This window comes from Oryctolagus cuniculus, chromosome 16 (assembly GCF_051225735.1).
Source record: "Oryctolagus cuniculus isolate XC-2025 breed Fujian yellow rabbit chromosome 16, ASM5122573v1, whole genome shotgun sequence".
Lineage (NCBI taxonomy): Eukaryota > Metazoa > Chordata > Mammalia > Lagomorpha > Leporidae > Oryctolagus > Oryctolagus cuniculus.
Window position 1 is genome coordinate 18,288,649 of NC_142882.1, and position 21,765 is coordinate 18,310,413.

At 57.9% G+C, this 21,765-nt stretch overlaps 1 protein-coding gene across 1 annotated transcript; it reads left to right on the forward strand.

Moving 5' to 3' along the window:
• Positions 1-6,232: 6,232 nt before the first annotated feature.
• LOC100346672 (complement C3) lies at positions 6,233-21,546 on the forward strand. The gene is made up of 26 exons (XM_008250750.5): positions 6,233-6,658; positions 6,747-6,954; positions 7,390-7,570; positions 7,775-7,845; positions 7,951-8,039; positions 8,130-8,212; positions 8,359-8,446; positions 9,244-9,346; positions 9,440-9,560; positions 9,793-9,908; positions 10,182-10,322; positions 10,410-10,616; positions 10,780-10,989; positions 11,265-11,426; positions 11,674-11,803; positions 12,448-12,525; positions 13,786-13,983; positions 14,081-14,195; positions 14,495-14,580; positions 14,685-14,824; positions 16,644-16,850; positions 18,523-18,574; positions 18,679-18,765; positions 18,920-19,123; positions 20,933-21,008; positions 21,295-21,546. Exons 1-26 carry the CDS (start codon positions 6,588-6,590, stop codon positions 21,500-21,502), a joined length of 3,432 nt encoding a protein of 1,143 aa, XP_008248972.3. The 5' UTR covers positions 6,233-6,587; the 3' UTR covers positions 21,503-21,546.
• The last annotated feature ends 219 nt before the right edge of the window (positions 21,547-21,765 follow it).

Below are 21,765 nucleotides of genomic sequence, written 5' to 3' on the forward strand. Positions count from 1 at the left end.
GACTAGCGCAGCAGCTAAGATACCCCCTAGGACACCTGCGCCCCGTGTCAGAGTGCCCGGGTTCGAGTCCCGGCTCTGCTTCCATGCGGTTCCTTGCTCACGCGCGCCTTGGGAGGCAGCAGGTGATGGCCAAGCACCTGGGTCCCTGCCGCCTACAAGGGAGATTTGAAAGGAGTTCCAGGCTCCTGGCTTCAGCCTGGCCCCGCCCCGGCTCTGGCAGAGGTGTTTGGGGAGTGCGCCAGCAAGTGAGAGCTCTCTTTCTCTGTCTGTGCCTCTCAAGTATACATATTTGACAACATGAATGAACCTTGGGGACATGACGTGCAGCAAAATAAGCCAATCACAGGACAAACACTGTGGGAGTCCCTTCACAGGGGGTCTCCAGAGCCAATAATCCACAGACACAGAAAATATCCAGGCGCCAGCAGCTGGGGCAGGAGGACGGAGGGTGAGCACTCCCTGGGGAAGCCAGGAGCCCAGTCCAGGCTGGGCAGGCGAGCAAGGCTGGAGACGGATGATGGCCATGGTTGCACAATCGTGAGAAAGGCGTTTAATGCCACCCAACTGTGCGCCGACCAGTGATGCAAAATGATCGCTTTTCTGATGTGAATAGTTTGCCATGATCAAAAAGCCAACGTGGGCCGGCACCGCGGCTCACTAGGCTAATCCTCCACCTAGCAGCGGGTTCTAGTCCCGGTCGGGGCGCCGGATTCTGTCCCGGTTGCCCCTCTTCCAGGCCAGCCCTCTGTTGTGGCCAGGGAGTGCAGTGGAGGATGGCCCAGGTGCTTGGGCCCTGCACCCCATGGGAGACCAGGAAAAGCACCTGGCTCCTGGCTCCTGCCATCAGATCAGCACGGTGCGCCGGCCGCAGCGCGCCAGCCGCGGCGGCCATTGGAGGGTGAACCAACGGCAAAGGAAGACCTTTCTCTCTCTCTCTCTCTCTCTCTCTCTCTCACTGTCCACTCTGCCTGTCAAAAAAAAAAAAAAAAAAGCCGACGTGGAGAATGGCCACGGGCAGACACTGTCATGAACTGTCCTTCCTGCCTGAGGAACGCCGGCCAGAGGGCGGAGGGCGGCTCTCGTCCCCCTCCACAGTCCCCGCACTTCTGCAGATCTGCAAGGCCTTCCAGGATGTAGATGAGCAGCCACTTATGTAACCGGTCCCGGGCGGGTGGATCCCTGGGCTCGCTCCCATCTCGCTATTACACAAAGAACTGCAATGAATAATCCTCTGTGCATCCATCAGCTTGCACATATGCAAGTGCTTCTGTCATGACGCTGCTTGGCCAAAGAATGCATGCGTTTGCAATTGTTCTGAACGTTCGCGAAGTCACGTCCGTCCTGCTGGACCGTCGTCTGCGTGCTCTCTCTCTGCCTTCCCCACGGCCTCGCCATATAGTGTGTCATCACTCCTTGGAGTTTGTGCTAATCTAGCAGGTAAAAATGAGTGTCTGTGTGGGTTTTTCAAAAGTCTTATTTATTTAAAGGCAGGGTGAGGGTGACAGAGAAAGCAGGAGAGAGAGAGAGATCTTCCATCTGCTGGTTTGTTCGCCAAATGCCCACAACAGCAGGGGCTGGGCCAGGCCAACGCCAGGAGCCAGGAACCCCTCTTCCAGGTCTCCCATGTGGCTGGTGGGGGCCCAAGGACTTGGGCCATCTTCTGCTGCCTTCCCAAGTGCATTAGCAGGGAGCTGGATCAGAACCCAAACCAGGCACTCCAATTTGGGAAGCAGGTGACCCAGGCAGGGGCGTAACCTGCTACCCACAATGCCTGCCCCCTTCAGCGTGGTTTTCACTTGTATTTCTCTTATTATGTGTGAGGCTGATATCTTACGTGAAAGGACCAATTGCATTTCACTTTTTTTTTTTTTTGCACATTCTGATTATACCTTTGTCCATTTGTTTTCAATTGGATTCTTGGGTTTTATTATTCATTCCTAGTAACTCTTTATATATTAAGGGGAGTCTGTGATATGAAGTGCAAAGTCCCAGTTTGCTTTTTGTTCTTGAAACTTTCCTGTTGGGGTTTTGGCTTTGTTTTTTTATACTGTAAAATTCCCTATCTTTTAAGATTTTTTTTTCAACTTGTGCATCTCAAGCTGTAGTTAGAACACACCCACATCGGTTTCTGTGCTCAAACTGAGAGATAACGTGAATCATCTTTTCAAAACTCTCCGGCAGTCTCCCATCACCTGGATTCAAACCCACAGCTACGTGATCGGACCCCCGAACATCCCAACTTATCTCGTCCTCTCTCCCTGTCACCCACTCGCTCCAGGAACTCTGACTCCTCTCTCTCTCTCTCTCTCTCTCTCTCTCTTCCATCCTTTCTTCTTTTCGAAAGGCACACAGAGACAAGCAGAGTGAGCGAGAGCTTCCATCAAACCAGGCACTCCTGTATGGGATGTAGATGTCCCAAGCAGCGACTGGGTCACCCCGAGGAACTTCCACTCCTCTTTCCACGCAGGGGGCCAAATGCCTTTCCCCCCTTGAAAGGGACTTAGTTCACTCCTCAAATACCCGCAACAGCCAGGGCTGGGCCAAGCTGAAGCCAAGAGCCCACAACTCCATCCGGGTCTCCCACATGGGTGCAGGGGCCCAAGCACTTGGACCATCCTCCACTGCTTTCCCAGGCCATAGCAGAGAGCTGGATCAGAAGTGGAGCAGCCGGGACTCGAACCAGCACCCATGTGGGATGGTGGCGCTTCAGGCCAGGGCGTTAACCCACTGCGCCGGCCCCAACCCTTCCCTCTCATTTCACTGAGGTTTTTTGGTTTCAGCATCCGTACCGCTTCCTCCAGGAAGCCCTCCTCAGCCTCTTATTCAAGGTCTCCCTAACCAAGCCACGAGCTCTGCTGGGGAGGATCTCCCTCATTCCGCCGCTCTTTCCATCCCAGAAGTGACAAACACCCAGTAATCAACCCCAAATGTGTGTGCTGACTTAATCCTTCCTCCCTCGCGGCAACGACGCTTGGCCAGAAAATTCTCACTGACGGTTTGTGAGGCCTTGAGGAGCCCAGGAGCCCAGCAGGCTGGGCTGGGGCTGGGCTGGGGCTGGGCTTACCCTGGAGGTCCAGTCCCTGCAGGCACCCCCCCCCACACACACACACACACGCCTGGACCGATCCTGTCTCCTATCCGTAGTAAACTGGAGAAGTCCCCCCCGCCCCACCCCGCGGGGAAAAGTCCCTACTATGTGCCGGCACACAGTAGGTGCTCAACCAACCCCAGCCCTTGGTTGTTAGATTGGTAGCAGCAGCATGGCTGGGTCTCTTGGGTCCCGCCCTGCCTTTCCTAGGAAGCCCTGAGCTGGAAGCCCCAGAGGACAGGGTAAAACCAGAGGCCGTTCCCGCCCGCGCCTCCTCCGTGCGGGGCCCAGGGCGGGGAAGGCGGGCTGGCGGCCCGGTCCTCGCCCTCGGCTCCAGGCATTCCTGCGGGCGGGGCCCGAGGCTCTCTGGCGCCGTCTGGTGGCCAAGCGCGCGAGGCCACGTGGACCTCGCCGCTCACTGGGGAGCGCGTGCGCGTGGACTCCCCTTCCAATCCGGCGTCCCGAGCCCGGGTGCCTCAGCAACCCTGCTGTGTGACCCTGGGCACCTCACTCGACTTCTCTGTGCCTCCGTTTCTTAACTGCACAGTTTGGGGCAGTGCATCAGGTTTTTTTTTTTTTTAATTTTTTCCCCACGATTTTGTATTTATTTAATTTTGTTTATTTGAGAAGCACAGCAAACAGACAAAGCCTCCTTTTGGCTGGACCGTTTCTCCCAAAAATGCCTGCGGAACCAGGACCTCGATCCAAGTGTCCCACCTGGGTAGCAGGGACCCAGCCGCTAGGAACCACCCAGCACCTGCTGCCGGTCCCAGGCACTTGGATAACCGCTTGCAACAAACGCCAACCCTTGTTTGCTTGTTTTTACGGCTTCATTTATCTGAAAGGCAAAATCAGCCCACAGAGCCGCTCTGGTCCACCCGCGGCTGCTCTGGGTTTTGTTTTTCCTTCTCTTCCACTGATCCTTGGTGCCTAAGGGCATGTTTTTCCCTTCCTGGGCCCCACCCCAAACTTCAAAACACGAGCTCATGGGCGCTGCAGGCCTGGGCCTGCTGCAGGAAGCTCAGCTGTTCTCCACCTGAGGAGGTGTTCCCACCTGGAGAGAGAGAGGGCGGGAGATGCGAGACAGAGACGCCAACGCGCGGCGGGGGGGGCACTCAGGCCGTCTTCCACTGCTTTCCCAGAGCTGGATGGGAAGTGGAGCAGCCGGCACTCCGAATGGCACTCTGACAAGGATGTGGGTGTCACAAGAGGCGGCTTAGCCAGCTGCACCACAATGCCCCCCGCCCCAAGCCGAGGTCTCTCTTTGATTTTCTTCACTGCTTGCTTGAACTTAAAGCATAATCCAGAACCTCGCTGCTCCCCAGCCTCCTGACCTAGCACACTCTGCAGCCGTGTGGGGCCTCAGTTTCCAGATCTGTACAATGGGCGCTAGCCCTTCTGCTGTATAGAAAACATATTTGAGAGGTAGACAGTGCTCCCACCCACTGGCTCACTCCACAAATGCCCACGACAGCCAGGGGCTGGGCCGGACCAAAGCCAGGAGCCCAGAGCTCCATCCGGGTCTCCCTCATGGGTAACAGGGACCTGAGCCAGCACCTGCTGCCCGCCAGGGTGCGCCTTAACAGGGAGCTGGAGTCGGGAGCAGAACTGGGATTCAAACCCAGGTCCTGCGGTATGGGTCGTGGGTCTGCCCCCAAGGCCACCTTAACCGCTGCACCACAGTGCTAATTCTTACGTCAGCGTAGCTGTGAGACTTCCACGAGTGGGCAGCAGGCACACTGCGCATAGTAGGTGCTCAGCAAACAGGACTAAAGAGGTAGACCCCGCCCACTGCCTTTGCTCCTAACACACTTGCTTCCCAGCCTACGGGGACTGGAAGGCAGGGGCGCCCCGAGCCTCTGTTCCGGGGGGGAGGGGCTGTGAGATTCAAGCGCACCCCAGGCTCCTTAGCGACTGTCCACGCCGCACAGGCGGGAATTGTGTCTGGAGAGTGTGTGGCTGGCTCCCCAGCAGAGGCCAGGCCCACAGCAAATGCTTAATGAATCTTTGTTGGAGAAACATGTGTTGCTATTTGGAGTGTGGGGGAGCAGGAGGCATTCCAAGAGGCCAGGCGCCCCGCACTGGAAGGCTTGATTTCAGCGTCAATTGCCTGCTACCCCGACTGTTCCTAAGCGAAAGCCGGCTCAGGATTCTCCTTAGTAGGGCGTTCAGCTGCCAGCGAGAATTGCTTTCAGACAGAGAGCGCCTTTTTCCAGGAGTGCCTCAGCCATGACGTGTCTTCCTCTTCCAGTTTAGGACGTGCAATCTGCCTTCTGCACCAGGGGCCTGGCGTGACTCGGGGACAATGCACAATGGGCACGATTGACCAAGCACGGTCCCTCCAAGAGAGACGGGGGAGCCACAGCCGGGGCGGGCACTCGCTTCCTGCATGAGGTGCTCGGGTTCCAGTTCCAGGCTTGCTGCCGATCCCAGCTCCCTGCCAATGGCAGTGGGGCAGGTAGCCGGGTCCTGACACCCGCACGGGGAGATGCCGGTTACAATGCCAGCTCCTGGCTTCAGCCTGGCCCAGCCCTGGCCGCTGTGGGCATTTGGGGAGTGGACCAGCGGATGGGGAACTCTGTCTCTCTATTTCTCTCTGTCTCTACCTTTCAAATCTTTTTTTTTTTTTTAAGATTTATTTACTTGAAAGGCAGAACAACAGAGGGAGGAGGAGAGGCAGAGAGAGAGAGAGAGAAATCTTCCATCCGATGGTTCGCTCCCCAAATGCCTGCAATGGCCAGGGTTGGGACAGGCCAAAGCCAGGAGCCAGGAGCTCCTTCCAGGTCTCCCACGTGGGTGCAGGGGCCCAAGCACTTGGCTCATCCTCCACTGCTTTCCCAGGCGCATCAGCGGGGAGCTGGATCGGAAGTGGAGCAGCCTGGGCTCGAACCAGCACCTATATGGGATGCCAGCAGTGCAGGCAGTGACTTTATCCACCACGCCACAGGCCCAGCTTCAATCAAATAATTTGCTTTTTTAAAGGCAACCCCAGAGTCCAGTGAGAGGACTTTGAGCCATGGAGCTCTCAGAAGGTCCAGTTAGGATGAGTTCCGGCTTGTCCAGGCTTGCGATTGCGAAATGGGATGAAGTCCCTGGGTGCCTGCACGGCCCTTGTTTGAGGAGCTGCCTCCCAAAACTCTGGCCAGTTTCACAAGAGCGGAGGTGTGGATCAACTCCCCAGAGCTGGGGCAGGTGCTCCCTCCTGCCCCCCCTCCCCACCAACCCCAAACAAGCCCCGACTCCTCACTGCAGTGGGGGCTGCAGGATGAGACACCCCCCACCCAGGCTCCATGTCCCAAGGAGGGGACTGGGACTCCCCTGGTGTCTGGGCTAAAAAGTGAGCCCCCTACCCCACCCCCGCTGGGTTTATGGGAATTCCCTCCCATAGCCGTTTAGATATTAACTCAGCCAGGACCAGGGGAAGCAAACAGGCTAGGGCTGGGACGGCCGAGGGGACAGACGCCTCCAGGCTGTGGCCCTGCCACACCCTTCCACCGCGATGGCCGAGCCCTGGCCACTGGCCTTGATGTTGTTGCTGTGTGGGAGCCCCTTGTACCGCGCTGAGCCTCTGTGAGTCTGGGGGCGGGAGGGCGGGGCTGTGGGGGGCTCCTGCAGAGCCGGCGTCTGCACAGGTGCCCTTGCATTCCTCTGCTGGCAGGTACATCCTGGTCACCCCCCGGGTGCTGCGGCTGGGCAGCCCGGAGAACATCCATGTCCAGGCGCACTCCGAGTCCAGGGAGCGCCTCCAGGGGAGCTTCAAGGTGAACTTGACGGTGTGGGACTTCCCCCTGAGGAAGACGCTGTTGGCCAGCAGCCGGGTCGTCCTCTCGGCAACAAATGACTTCATGGAGCAGACGCCCGTGACGGTGAGTGGCAGGCCAGGACAGGCTACCCCGAGGGGAGGCCGCGGGTCAGCAGGAGGGAGAAAGGCTGACCCTGGGGAGAGATCCCAGGAAGTACTGCAACTACCGTTCAGCAGGTAGAGGGCCTGGCTGTACTTCCAGCTCTTCTCCCGTCCTGTGCATTTGGAAATCCAGTGTTCCCGAAGCCGGGACCCCAGAGGATCCCACCACTAGCCCATCTGATGCCTCTGTGCAAATGACATAGGGCGCCCTCTGCTGGTCTCTTGCAGAACTGCACATGCACTAGATTTTTCTCCTTGTCTTGGCTGAGTGCCATTGTACAGTGAGTTACCTGCGCAGCTGCTCCCAGAGGGGCCATGCTCAGCTACTTCTCCTAAGATCCGGCCCAGGGAGGGAGACCCTGGCTGAGCCTGAGGGCTGTGGGCATCTCTCCCCCAGGTTCCTGAGAGCCTGCTGTTCCCCCGACACGAAAAGCCAGGCCAGCACTACGTCATCATCCGGGCAGACTGGAAGCCCACCTCCGTCTCCTCGTTCATGGAGAAGATAGTGCTGGTGGCTCCCCATGCTGGCTACATCTTTATCCAGACGGACAAGACCATCTACACCCCCGACCACATGGGTATGGTCCCAGGGTATCTGGTCTGTGGCACACGCTGACTTGTCCCGGGTCTCCGCCATGGTCCAGCATGCTAAAAATCTTCCAAGGCCTCCCTCTTTCCAAATATCCCCACCATCCACAACCCTAAAGGCCCCCACCCTCTCTCCAGACCCCCTCGCCCTCCCTTCCTCTGTCCAATGCCCAGAGCCCACCTGTCTCCTGCAGTTCAGTACCGAGTCTTCGCTGTCAACCACAAGATGGATCCTGTGAACAGAGCCATCCTCCTGGACATCAAGGTGGCCTCTACTGCCGGGGAGGGGGAGGGAGTGTGGCTTCTGGGAGGCTGGACGGCCAGAGCCCTCCCCCAGGGCAGCCACCAGCCCCACCCTCTGTCCCTGCAGAACCCAGATGGAGTCACCGTGATCAGCCACAGCCGGCAGGTCATCAATGGTCTTTTTGATAGCTCCTTCCACCTCCCAGAGCTCGTCAGGTGCCCGTCGCAAGCCCGGGAGGAGGAACCGGGGCGGGGGGGGGGCTGTGCCCCGTGCAGCCCCACCTCTCCTAACTTGCGGTGTTTCAGTCTGGGGACCTGGACCATCGAAGCCAGTTACCAAAGTGCAGGCAAGCAGAAGTTCAAGGCCACCTTTGATGTGAAGGAATACGGTGAGGAGGGGTGTGGGTGGTGGGCACTCACGGGGCTGTGGGGGCTGGCTCTGAGCAGCAGGGTGGGAGCTGAAGGCTGTGGACAGGGAGGGGCTGAAGGGGACGGGTGGAAGGCTGAGGATGCCCGCCGCCTGCTCTCTTCCCAGTGCTGCCGTCTTTTGAAGTCCAACTCACCCCCAACAAGACTTTTTTCACCCTCAATGATGAGGCTCTGGGCATTGACATCCAAGCGAGGTGAGTCCCTAACCCTCTCCCCTTCCCACCCAGGCCCTGCTGGAGGGCCAGTGACACCGAGAACTGGAATGGGTGGAGAGGAGCAGGCCACTTCTGTAGCCCTTTTCTGCTATGTACGAGGCATCCCAGGTCTCCCGTGAGGTTGTACAGACCACGCCTTCCCCCTTGAGGTTGTAAAGGCCCTCCCTTCAAGTTGACAAGGCTACCCAGGCCGCCCTGTTTCCCTAACGGAGTTGAACCACGTCTCGTCTCATCTGGCACCACGTGGTCCAAACCATCTCCGAGAGTCCCCGAGGTGGCACAGGCCACCGCTGCCCTTGGAGGTTGTCCCGGTCATCTCTGTTACCCCATGGGATGGTGAACGCCACATGGGCTGCCCCTGGGGAGCTGATGACCACCTCCAAGTCTCCGTACTGTCCACCTGAGGTCATGTGGGCGCTGCCTGCCACCTCTGGGCACTGCACGGATGGCTCCTGCGGGCCCAGCGGGTGATAGGGGCCACCTTGCCCCGCTCACGAGGTTGTCCCGGCCACCTCTGCCAGCTCTTAGGTGCCTCAGATCCTGTGTGGCTCTGCAGGCCTGCATAAGCTCTCTCTACCACCTTCTGAGGTGGCACGGGCCACACCTGCCAGCCATCAAGGTTGCACGGGACATAACTTGTCACCTGCCAGGGTTGTGTGGGTCAACAAAGAAACCACCCCTTCCCCGGAACTCCCAAAGTGGCTCAGCTACTGCTGGAGCCCGTGAGCTCGCCCAGGCCATCCCTGGAGCCAGCGAGATGACCCTGCACCCCCCAGGTACATATTCAACAAGCCGGTGGACGGACACGCTCTGGCCATCTTTGGGCTGAAGGTGGACAACATCCGGACCACCATCCAAGGGTCTCTGCAGAGGGTGGAGGTGACTGACTCCCAGCCCCTCCCCCACCCCGGGGCCCCCTCCCCCGATTAGTCCCCCAAGAAACCATCTTCCCCATCCCCCGTCTAAGAACAGGTCTCTGAAGGGCAGGGCCACGTGTCCCTCCAAAAAGACACGCTGCTGGCTGCGTTCCAAGACCCTGAGGGGGACTTCAGCGGGGCCTCCATCTTTGTCAACGTCACCGTGTTCTCCTCAGGTGCCACCCTCCCCCAGGCCGCTGGCTCAAGTCCCGACACAGTCCCTTATCCCAGCCCCCGGGGACTCTGCGCGCGTGATCCCGGGCCGCGTCCTAGCCTCAGTCTTCGAGGAAAACCCTAGAATGGCGGGTGGGAGGGAGCTGAAATCTCACCAGAGGCTTTCTCTGCCTTCCCCACGCCAATACAGCTGTCGTCACCCTCCCACACCCCACGGTCCGCCTGTCTCCACAGGAGGCGAGATGGTCCAGGCGGAGACCTCGGGGGTGAAGATCACCCGGAAGGCCTTCAACATCAAGTTCACCAAGACACCGCAGTATTTCAAGCCCGGGATGCCTTTCCACTTTAGGGTCAGGGCCTGAGCTTGCTCCAGACAGGGACTCAAAGCCCCGCCCCCAAAACGGACCCCCTGGGAACTAAAAACCCAGGCTGAACTCACTCCTGTGAGATTGCACAGCCCACACCCTCCCCCATGAGGTCAAGACAGCGCCCCCTTGTGGCCTTCAGTGTGCCCCTTGCGCAGCTGTGCAGTCCTACCCAGGGCACCTGCCCCGTTCCCACCTCTCGCGCCAGGCCACGCCCAGGCCTGCCCTTCTTCGGCTCAGCCCAGGTTCCACCCCCAGGTCTTCGTCTCCAATCCTGATGGGTCCCCAGCCGCCAGAGTCCTTGTCCGCTGCCAGAACCACAAAGTGTACACCTCGGACAACGGGATAGCCGCTCTGGCCATCAACACCGACGCGGCTTCCAGCGAGCTCACCGTCCTGGTACCAACTCGACAGGGAAAGGATGGTGGGACTGGGGGTGTAGGAGCGGGAGGGACTGGGGCTTCCCTGACCGGCCCCCTCCTCCAGGTGGAAACCGAGTCTCCTCACCCAGAGCAGCAGGTTTCTGCCAGGATGACGGCTTGGCCCTACTCAACGCAAGAAAACTCGGGGAACTTCCTGCACGTCGAGGTGAACACGATGGGTACGGACGTCGGGAACAGCCTCCAGCTAAGCCTCAACACACGGCATGCGAATCCTGCAACCAAGGACGAGATCACTCACTTCACCATCATGGTGAGGGGCTGGGGCTCAGGGCCTGGCTTGCTGGGTGGCGGCAACTGTGAACAAAGCTGCCAAGGTGGCAGCTGAACCGGGCGGGCTCACGCCCAGAGGCTAACGGACCGTGTTCATGGCGCCCCCTTGTGGGCCGACTTCTCATCTCCAACCTCCCTCTCAGGTCCTCAGCAAGGGCCGGGTGGTGAGTGCCAGGCAGCAGCTAAAGAGCTCGGGGAGCGTCTACACGTCGGCTATCATCGACGTGACCCCGGAGATGCTGCCCTCCTTCCGCATCGTGGCCTTTTACTTACTGCCCAGAGGAATGAGCCAGAACCCCGAACTGGTAGCTGATTCCATATGGATTGACGTGAATGACAGGTGTATGGGCACGGTGAGCCAAACCCCTTGTCGTTGTACGTCATCATCATCAGAGGGGGTCTGTACAAGTTCAGAAGTTACCTCTCGGGGGGGGGGCAGGAGAGAGGGAGAGGACGAGGTGTGGCCTTAGGAACTCAACACAGGGCAAATCCATAAACCCGTGCACTAGGGATTGTCCTGGTGGAGTTCCCAGAGGGTTTGCCAGAGAATGAGGGACCACAAACCTGGAAGCAGGGTTGGGTCACCCACGAGTCCCTTTTCCTGACGTCTTTCTTCTCTTTGACTCAGCTTAAGGTTGGTTTAAAGCGTGATGGGGTCATCCAGCCCTTGGAGCCCCAGAGCCAAGTGGAGCTGAAAGTGACAGGTGATGCGGAGGCCAGGGTGTGGCTGTTGGCTGTGGACAAAGCTGTGTACGCCTTGAACAGCAAACACAAGCTCACTCAGAAGAAGGTGAGAACGTAGGGGCCACGGTCGAGGGTGCTAACTGGCCCCTCAGCTCCTTTACTTGTATAAGGGGCAGCATCCCTGGGTGAGGGGATTCGAGGAGATAATGCAGGAAAGGTGGTAAGGGTTCAGTAAACAGAAGAGGGTGTGAGAATTTTTATATTGTTTGAGCTTTAATTTCCGCTGCACCATTGCCTGCCTCCCTGGACGGATGAGACAAGTCCCAGACCCAGGTCCCTCTCTCGACCTCCAGGTCTGGGATGTGGTGGAAGAACATGACATTGGCTGCACAGCAGGAAGCGGGAAAAATAATTTTGCTGTGTTCAAGGATGCTGGACTGGACTTGAAGATCAGCACGGGAATGGACACCCTGGCAAGCTCAGGTGCTGGAGGAGGAGGAGGGCGGGAATGGGGGCAAGGCTGCCACTGGAGTTTGACATAGGCTAAGATCCTACCATGCGCCAGTCTGTTCTCTCTCAAATCTCAATCGCCACGACCTCATGCCAGGCAGTAGGGTGGAAGGAAGGGAGAGGGGAGGACATTTCTTTTGCATCTCATTGGCCAGAACTCAGGCAGATGGCCCCATCTAAGTGCAGGGAAGGTTGGGAAATGTAGTCTCTCTTCTGAGTGACTTCTTAGTGATGGATATGTAGTTGTCACAGACAAGGCGAGAATGGATTTTGGAGAATACTAGAAGTGCCTTCTCTCTGCTGTAAGCAGTGATGTTAATGGCTGTTTCTGTTTACCACTTGCTGGACCTGGTGCTAAGTAGTTTTATATGCATGAGCTCATTAATAGAAATAGGATCGTGTCCACGTTACATCACTAGGGAGATCAATACCCAGAAAGGTTAGATTTGCTAAAGGTCACCCAGGCTTTAAGTGTTGAATCTCGAGTATATGAGGCTATGAGCTGACAGATAATGCATCTAAAGCACTGGGCATACAGCAAGCACCCAACAAATACCATCAGAGGCATTGACAATGATCTTGACAATTATCCTCGTATTCTTCCCTCTCATCCCCAGACTGGCGGTGCCCCCAGAGCCCCCCTCCCAGCCGCCGACGCCGCTCCCTGAGGAGGCTGGAAGCAAAAAGGGATGCAGGTCAGAACCCAAGCTGGACGCGCCCCTCCCAGCTCCCCAGACTACTGCCCCCATCAGGCCTTAGAACAGGAAGCCGAGTCCCTGTAGGTGTTTCAGGCAGGAAGGGTTACTAGCGGGAGACTGGCACTTACACACTCGTTGGAAGGGCTGTGAGGGTGGGAGCTGGCAGGCAGTTGGAGGAGTATAAGGTGCACCCCACTTCAGCTCTTATGGTCAAGACCTTAAAATCTCAGGACAGCTGCTGCCCGTTCTCTCACGTGGCTGGTAGAATTGCACCTGTTCCAAAAAGACACATAGGCTGGAGCCCACTCATCAGCTACCATGGATACAGGCAAATGAGTTTGGCTTCTCGTTGCCTTCTGGCTCCTACACAACAGCGTCTCATCCCAGCTAGAACCCTAGCAGCAAGGCAGTCTGGGAAGTGTGATGCATCCAGTCCCAGCTAGAACCCTAGCAGCAAGGCAGTCTGGGAAATGTAGTGCATCCAACCCCAGCTAGAACCCTAGCAGCAAGGCAGTCTGGGAAATGTAGTGCATCCAACCCCAGCTAGAACCCTAGCGGCAAGGCAGTCTGGGAAGTGTAGTGCATCCAATCCCAGCTAGAACCCTAGTGGCAAGGCAGTCTGGGAAGTGTGGTGCATCCAATCCCAGCTAGACCCCTAGCGGCAAGGCAGTCTGGGAAGTGTAGTGCATCCAATCCCAGCTAGACCCCTAGCAGCAAGGCAGTCTGGGAAGCGTAGTGCATCCAACCCCAGCTAGACCCCTAGCAGCAAGGCAGTCTGGGAAGCGTAGTGCATCCAATCTCAGCTAGAACCCTAGCAGCAAAGGATTCTGGGAAATGTAGTTTTTAGATGCCTTGCATCTGCATCCAGAGGGACTGCAGACCAAAGTCAAGTGTGTGAGATGCCTAGCTCATGTGCCATTCCCAAGGCCAGGGTGCAGACTGGAAGAGGGAGCCCTGAGTGTGGAGACCATGGAAGAGGGGAGGCAGCAGTGTGTGGTGTTAGAAGCATGGATTCTAGTCCCATTCCTGCCACTTGGTAGCTGTGTGACCCTGGGCAAGTGAATTCACTTCTCTGTAGCTCCACTCGCCCCATGGGCTCAATGTGAAGTTGCAAAGAAAAGCTACAGGCATGAGGACCGGCCTCTGCCACAGAGTGAGGGCTAAGAGGCGAGGTGTGCCTGGCATTTAAGGTGGCCGGAGTCCTGCCTGCTCGGGCCCGCCCAAACCCTCCTGTCTCCCTCTGACTCCGGCCCACAGTGAACAAGTTCAAGACAGAGCTGGAGCGGAAGTGCTGCGAGGCTGGGCTCAAGGAGAACCCGGCGGGGCTGGCGTGTGAGGAGCGGACACGGCACGTCCTCCACGGCCCCTCGTGCATGGCCGCTTTCCTGGACTGCTGCCAACTGTCTGAGACCCTGACTCGGGAGGCCAGGGAGGAGAGGCTGCTCCTGGGCACAAGTGAGGGAGGGGGGTCACGGCAGGAGAGGTGGGGTGGGGCAGGGGCCCTCCCGGAGGGGTCCGAATGGGGGAGACCACTGCAATCCGCTCCCTGCAGCCGATGACGATGACGAGTTCTTGGATGACATCTTCCTGGATGATTTGCCTGTCCGGACCCTGTTCCCGGAGAGCTGGCTCTGGAGATCGGTTACTCTGCCAGAGAGTGCATCAGGGTAGGGCCCCTGCAGCCCCACACGCCAGCGCCTGGCCCCCAGCCCTTCCAGCTTTGCACGGCTGCTCACCACAGCCAAGGACACCAGCAGGGCATGAAACCTCAGGGCAGACCCAAGATAGGATCCACGTGGGTGGGGATAAAGTGGATCCCGCAGACTGGTGCCCCTGCAGTGAGGATGTCCTTAGTGGCATCCCATAATATGCCCCAGACAGGGACCTGCCCCCTCCCCTAACTTCCCAACCCAGAGGCCTGGCCAAGCAGCAGAAAAGGGATGCCCCCACCCCCAACTTCCGGCAGGACCTCCCACCTCCTCACCTTGGTGAGCATGCCAGATTCCATCACCACGTGGGAATTCGTGGCCGTCAGCCTCAAGGCTGGACGAGGTAAGTGCAACCATCCCCATGTCAAGGAGATGGGAGGAGGGTTGCCCCGCCCTGCCCCAGGAGACTGACCTCTGTCCCAACCCAACGCGCCCTCCTGGCCCCAGGTCTCTGCGTCTCGGACCCCTTTGAGCTGACTGTGATGAAGTCGTTCTTTGTGGACCTGAAGTTGCCCTCGTCCGTGGTCAGGAATGAGCAGATCCAGATCCAGGCCGTGCTGTACAATTTCAGGAGCCGGCAGGTCAAGGTGAAGCCGCCCCTCTCCAACAGAGCCCTGTCTGTGTGTTTTATAAAAGGGGGGGAGATCTATGTATGTATGTATTTGAAAGGCAGTGTCAGGTTACGGGGGAGGGGGAGGGGAAGGGGAAGGAAAGGGGGAGGGGGTGGTTTCAGGGAGGGGGAGGTTACGGGGGAAGGGGAGGGGGAGGTTCTGGGGGAGGAGGAGGGGAGGAGAGGGAGAGGGAGAGGGAGAGGGAGAGGGAGAGGGAGAGGGAGAGGGAGAGGGATCTTCCATCTGCTGCTTTACTTCCCAAATGGCCGCAACAGCCATGACTGGGCCAGGCTGAGTTGGAAGCCAGGAGCGCCATCCTGGTCTCCCCGCATAGGTGTCAGTGACCCAGGCACTGGAGCTTCTCTCCTGCTGCTCTCCCAGGCTCATTGGCAGGAAGCTGCATCAGGAGTGGAGCAGCTGGGACTTGAACCAGGGCTCCATTATGTGATGTTTGCTGCACCACAAAGCCAGCCCCAGTCGCAGCCTTTAGGAAATCTTCTGAAATATTTTCTCATCGAAGCCTCATGAAACCCTCATCTGAGGATTGTCATAATCCTTGGTTTAGAAATGAAGAGAGGTAGGCCAGTTCCGCGGCTCACTAGGCTAATACTCCGCCTGCGGCACCGGCACACTGGGTTCTAGTCCCGGTCGGGGCACCGGATTCTGTCCCGGTTGCTCCTCTTCCAGTCCAGCTCTCTGCTGTGGCCCGGGAGTGCAGTGGAGGATGGCCCAAGTGCTTGGGCCCTGCACCCCATGGGAGACCAGGAGAAGCACCTGGCTCCTGACTTCGGATCAGCGCGGTGCACCGGCCGCAGTGCACCAGCCACAGTGGCCACTGGGGGGTGAACCAACGGCAAAGGAAGACCTTTCTCTCTGTCTCTCTCTCTCACTGTCCACTCTGCCTGTCAAAAAAAAAAATTAGAAATGAAGAAAATGAAGAGAGGTGGGTGGGTGTTTGGCAACACCATTCAGACAAAACTTAGGGGGGGAGCAGTGGTGTAGTAGGTAAAGCCACTGCCTACAGTGCCGGCATCCCATATGGGCGCCGGTTCTAGTCCAGGCTGCTCCACTTCCAACCCAGCTCTCTGCTATGGCCTGGGAAAGCAGTGGAAGATGGCCCAAGTCCCAGAATAATCTCCTGGCTCCTGGCTTCCGATCAGCCCAGCTTCAGCTGTTGCTGCCATTTGGGGAGTGAACCAGTGATAGAAGACCTCTCTCTCTCTCTCTCTTTCTGTAACTCTGTAAACAAATAAATCTTAAAAAAAAAAAAAAAAAGGCAAAAGACACCCTTTGGGAAGCCAGCATCCCATCTCAGGGTGCCTGGGTTCAAGTCCCTGCCCTGCTCCTGGCTCCGGCTCCCTGCTAATGCGCACCCTGGGAGGCGGCAGCGATGGCTCAAGGACTTGGGTCCCTGCCACCCACAAGAGAGACACAGATGGAGCTCCTGGCTTCAGCCTGACCCAGTCAGGAGTGAGCCAGCAGGTGGAAGATATCCTTCCCTCCCCCCCCCCACACACACACTCTGACTTTCAAATTGATAAAAATTTAATCAATAAAAAGGCGACAAAGGGAAGGAGGACACTAGGGCTCAGAGAGATTAAAGGGAGTTATCTGAGGTCACACACTACCTGGTGGCAGAGGGACTTCTGACCTGAGCAGGGTCTTTGCTCTCATCCACTGGCCTGTGCTGTCACCCACTCGGGCAGCCCAGGGCTGGGTGGAGGGAGGGGTTGTGATCTGAGGGTCCTGGGTCACCCCCCGCATCAGGAACCCCTACCAGTCTGTCCTCTCCTAGGTCCGTGTGGAGTTCCCCTACAAGGAGCCGCTCTGCAGTGCTTCGAAGCCGGGAGCCCCGTCCCGCCAGGTGGTGACTGTGCCCCCCACTTCCTCCAAGATAGTACCGTTTGTGCTTCTCCCTCTGGAGCTAGGCGAAGTGGAGGTGGAGGTCAAGGCCGTGGGCCCCGAGGCCCGGGACCACGTGAAGAAGACCCTGTTGGTCCGGGTAATGGGAACCTCAACCCCTTGCCCCTGGGTCCTAGGCCAGGTGATCATGGGAGGTGCAGGTGAACCCCGGGTGGACAAACAGGCCTCCCGGATGGGAGTGAGGGGCCAGAGAATGGGGTTCAAGGTACAGTCCATGGACAGGCCTGGGGGAACCCCAATGTTTTGGAGTCAGGTATAGGCTCATATGTTTTTTTAATTTATTTGACAGATAGAGTTAGACAATGAGAGAGAGAGACAGAGCGACAGAGAGACAGAAAGGTCTTCCTTCTGTTGGTTCACCCCCCAAATGGCCACTATGGCCGGAGCTACACTGATCCGAAGCCAGGAGCCAGGTGCTTCTCCTGGTCTCCCATGCAGGTCAGGGCCCAAGGACCTGGGCCATCCTCCACTGCACTCCCAGGCCACAGCAGAGAGCTGGACTGGAAGAGGAGCAACTGGGACAGAATCTGGCACCCCAACCGGGACTAGAACCCAGCGCCATATGGGGTTCCGGCACCACAGGCAGAGGATTAACCTAGTGAGCCATGGCACCAGCCCTAGGCTCATTCTTGTCTCTGCTGTGTGACTTCAGGCAGCTTATGAACTGGTCTGGTCTTCCATTCCTCCTCTACCTCACAGACGATCATCATACCCAGGAATAGTCAGAGAGCTGTGAGGACTGCCCACAACTAGCTTAGGACCCATCGAGCTAAATTATGTTCCCAGATGATTAAGGATTTTTTTTTTAGAATTTTTTTAAAGAATTTTTTTTTTGTATGTAACAAACACAAAGTCAGCCCCTACGATCTAAGTGTTTTAATACTGGGGCAGGCATCCCAGATCAGAATGCTTGTTTGAGTCCCATCTGCCCCGCTTCTGATCCAGCTCCTTGCTAATGCACCTGGGAAAGCAGCGGAAGATGGCTCAAGTGTCTGGGCCCCTGCCGCCCATGTGGGAGAGCCGGATGGAGCTCCAGGCCCCTGAGTTGGCAGGGCTCAGTCCTGACTGCTGTGGTCATTTGGGGAGTGAACCAGCAGATGGAAGATTCATTCAATCAGTCAGTCTCTCTCCCTGTCCCCTCCCCTCCCCGCCTTTCAAATACATAAAACCTTTTAAAAATTAAAAATGTTGGCTGGCGCGTGGCTCAATAGGCTAATCCTCCACCTTGCAGTGCCAGCACACCAGGTTCTAGTCCCGGTCGGGATGCCAGATTCTGTCGCGGTTGCTCCTCTTCTAGGCCAGCTCTCTGCTGTGGCCCGGGAGTGCAGTGGAGGATGGCCCAAGTGCTTGGGCCCTGCACCTGCATGGGAGACCAGGAGAAGCACCTGGCTCCTGCCATCGGATCAGCGTGGTGCACCGGCCGCAGCGGCCATTGGAGGGTGAACCAACGGCAAAGGAAGACCTTTCTCTCTGTCTCTCTCTCACTGTCCACTCTGCCTGTCAAAAAAAAAAAAAAAAAAAGTTAACTCACTGAGCCCACAGCACATCCCTAGGGACTATGATGATCTGCTTTTCGCAGACTAAAAAACTGAGCCCCAAAGAGGGTGAATACTTTGCCCAAGGACACGCAGCTAGGAAGAGCTGGGATTCTGTGCTTCTAAGTCAGCTGAGGCTGCCTCCGACTGTCCCTAGCGTTGCCGTGACTACCATCACTGGGGTTTTTAACCTTGGTTCCTGGTTTCATCCTCCAGGCAGGAGGTCAAGTACAGAGATTATCGCACAGCTTCCTCCTAAATCCGCAAGGTTGGTCGTATCCACAGGGTGGATCCAGAGCCCTGGGGCCGTGCTGGGGAGGAGAGAGGGGGCTCAGAGGAGCCCGCTTGTCACCGAGAGCTGTGCCTCCTCAGGTCGGACCCAGACGGAGCTGGTGCCGAGGCGGGAGTTGTTGAACAAGGTGCCCGACACGGAGGCAGAAGTGTTTGTCAGCGTCCAAGGTGCTGGAGGGCACAGGTGCTGGGGTGGGGTTCTGCAGCTGTGGCCCCTCCAGAGCCTACCGGGACACGAGGGCAGCGAAGGCTGGGGGCTCTGCGGGAGGCGATCGGGGAGCTTAGACCACCTCGGAGGTAACCCGACTTGCCCACCTGACAGGCGACATCCTGGGTGAGACGATCGTGGGGAGCCTGACCCCCAAAGAAACCCGGAAGCTGCTGACGGTCCCCACCGGCTGCCCCGAGCAGACGCTGAGCAAGCTGGCGCCCGTGATCATCCTGACCAAGTACCTGGACTCCACGGGCCAGTGGAGCAAGGTCGGGGTTGAGCACAGGGAGCAGGTGCTGAAGAACCTTGTCATCGGTGAGACGGGGCTCCAGGGGCCTCTCGCAAGCGGTTGGGATAACCCTGGCGGTGGGGAGGGTCCCCTTAGGACACACCCAGGAAAAACACCCAGCTCTGATTATTCCCGACCTGATGCCGCTGCCCCCAGGTGACTCCCAATTCCCCAACAGTGACCTCCGGGTCACTCACTCTGCCCCCTGCTTCCCCCAGACAGCAACCCCCTAATCACTGTCCCAGGTTACACCCCCTCAGGGCCACCCCCAGGTGAATGCCAGAATCACCCCGGGAGTGGCTTCCCTGTTGCATCAGGACACTAACACCTCCCCAGGGCACAACCAAACCCCAGAAGGAAGCCCCTGGCTACACTCAGACAGAGACCCGCCTCTGACCACTCAGCTGCCAACACACCACTTGGGTGGGTTCTTTGCAGTAGCATCCCAGGAGTGCTCATTTAGCCTGGGGGTTACAAAGCCCGGGGCCCACATCTGGGGTCGATGCCCGGCTCCAGCTCGGGGCTCCAGCTTCCTGCTGATGCAGACCCTGGGACACAGCGGTGCTGGCTCAAGTGGTTAAGTTCCTGGCTCTCAGCTTTCGCCTCAGCTGCTGTGGGCCTTTGAGGGAGTGAACCAGCAGATGAGAGTGTGTTCCCCTCCCTCCCCTCCCTCTCCTCACTTCTGTGTCTCTCTCAGCTCTCTTATTCTCAAGTTAATTTTAGCAGACAGTAACCCCACCCAGGAACACCTAGACACTGCAACCCCCAATACCACACCCACATAGAAACTCCCAATGGAACTTTTGTGCACCCAGGAGGGGCCACTTCAATATATATATATATATATATATATATATATATATAAAAGATTTATTTATTTATTTGAAAGGCAGAGTTACAGAGAGAGAGAGAGAGAGAGAGAGGTCTTCCATCTGCTGGTTCATTCCCCAGATGGCCACAATGGCCAGAGCTGGGCCGATCCGAAGCCAGGAGCCAGGAGCTTTTCCCAGCTCTCCCACGCAGGTGCAGGGGCCCAAGGACTTGGACCATCTTCTGCTGCTTTCCCAGGCATATTAGCAGGCCACTGGATTGGAAGTGGAGCAGCCAGGACTTGAACCGGTGCCCCTATGGGATGCTGGCATTGCAGAGGGCGGCTTTACCCACTGTGCCACGGGGCCAGCCCCACCTGATATGACATCCTCACGTGGCTGCCCCTGTGTGACATGATCATGCTGGCTCCCTAGGTTTACATCTAACTAACACCCCCAAGGAAAATCCCAGGTAGGACCCCACAGGCTGCCCCCTTCTTCCAGGTGGCACCTGGATAAGAACCCCTCCCACGATTGCTCCAGGCAGCAGCTCCCAAGTTACACCCTGGCCCGGGGCCTCCGAGGTGGCCAGGTCCCGGCTTAGTCCTAGACAGTAGAACCACATCGTCAGTGCCCAGCAGCTACACCTGAGCCATCATCCAACAGGTCAGGTGCTGACCCCTCTCCCAGGTTACACTCAGACTCCAGCACACCACACGGGTAACAGTAACACAAGAATGGGCACTCAGCCTAGCGATTAATACATCCACGTCCTGCATCGGAGTCCTGGGTTCGATTCCTGGCCCCAGCCCCCTGCTGCTGTGCCCTGTGGGAGGCAGCGGTGATGGCTGGAGTAAGTGGGCTCTTGCCACGCATGTGGGGGACCCAGGCTGAGTCCACCTGAGTCCCAAAGCCCCCACCTCAATACACCTGGACGATCGGTTGCCTCCTCCAAGTTATGTGACACACGCCCAAGTCACCCCAACACGCAGTCTCCCCCACAAGCTGTGTTCCGTGTCTCCCCAGGTCACACGCAGATGCTAAGGTACCGGAGTGCAGATGGTATCTACCGTCTCACACAGAACTCTCCAGGAAGCACCTGGTGAGGGTGACCCTGTCCCTTTTGCCATCACCCTCTTTGGAAGCCCCAGGGGGCTGGGATGACCCCCGAGAGTTTCCACACTGTAGGGTCTCAGGGTGGGAAGGCGTTTCGCTGACACGAGGGTGGGCTTCCATGCTGGTGGACCTGGGGAGTGGTGAGTGGAAGGGATCGGTCTGGAGCAGGCTGGTCTTCGATGTGGATTCCCACGCAGCGTAGACGCCCCTGTCGCAGAGCCCCCTTCGGCTGCCATTCTCATTGACGCCCATTCCTCTCTCCCCGCCGGTAGGTTCACGAGCTACATGTTCCGGATCTTCGCCCTGGCCTATCCCATCATGACAGACAAGCTGCCCAGGCTGTCGGAACTCTGTGCCATGGCCAAGTGGGTCATCACCCAGAGGCAGGCGGAGGACGGGCACTTCCTGGAGAATGGCCCGGTGGTCATGAAGTCCATGCAGGTGCCTGCTGCGCCCTCAGAACAGGAAACCCTCGGGTAGACTCAGAACAGGAAAGAGTTAAGGCTCCGGCTCACGTGCCACACCCTGGGCCTGGACCACTTGCCCTCTGTCACTATGTGGATGCAGCTGGTACTTCTGGGGCCCAGTCTCTCCCTCACCCCCACATCCGTCAGGGGCTAGCCCTGGCCCTCCTCCCTCTGGGCCCAGGTCCTCCCTGTCCTCATCCCTTGCCATCAACCCTTCCTCCACACCAGCCTCCAGAAACATTTCTCAAATGCAGCCCAGCAAGTCATTCCCCTCCT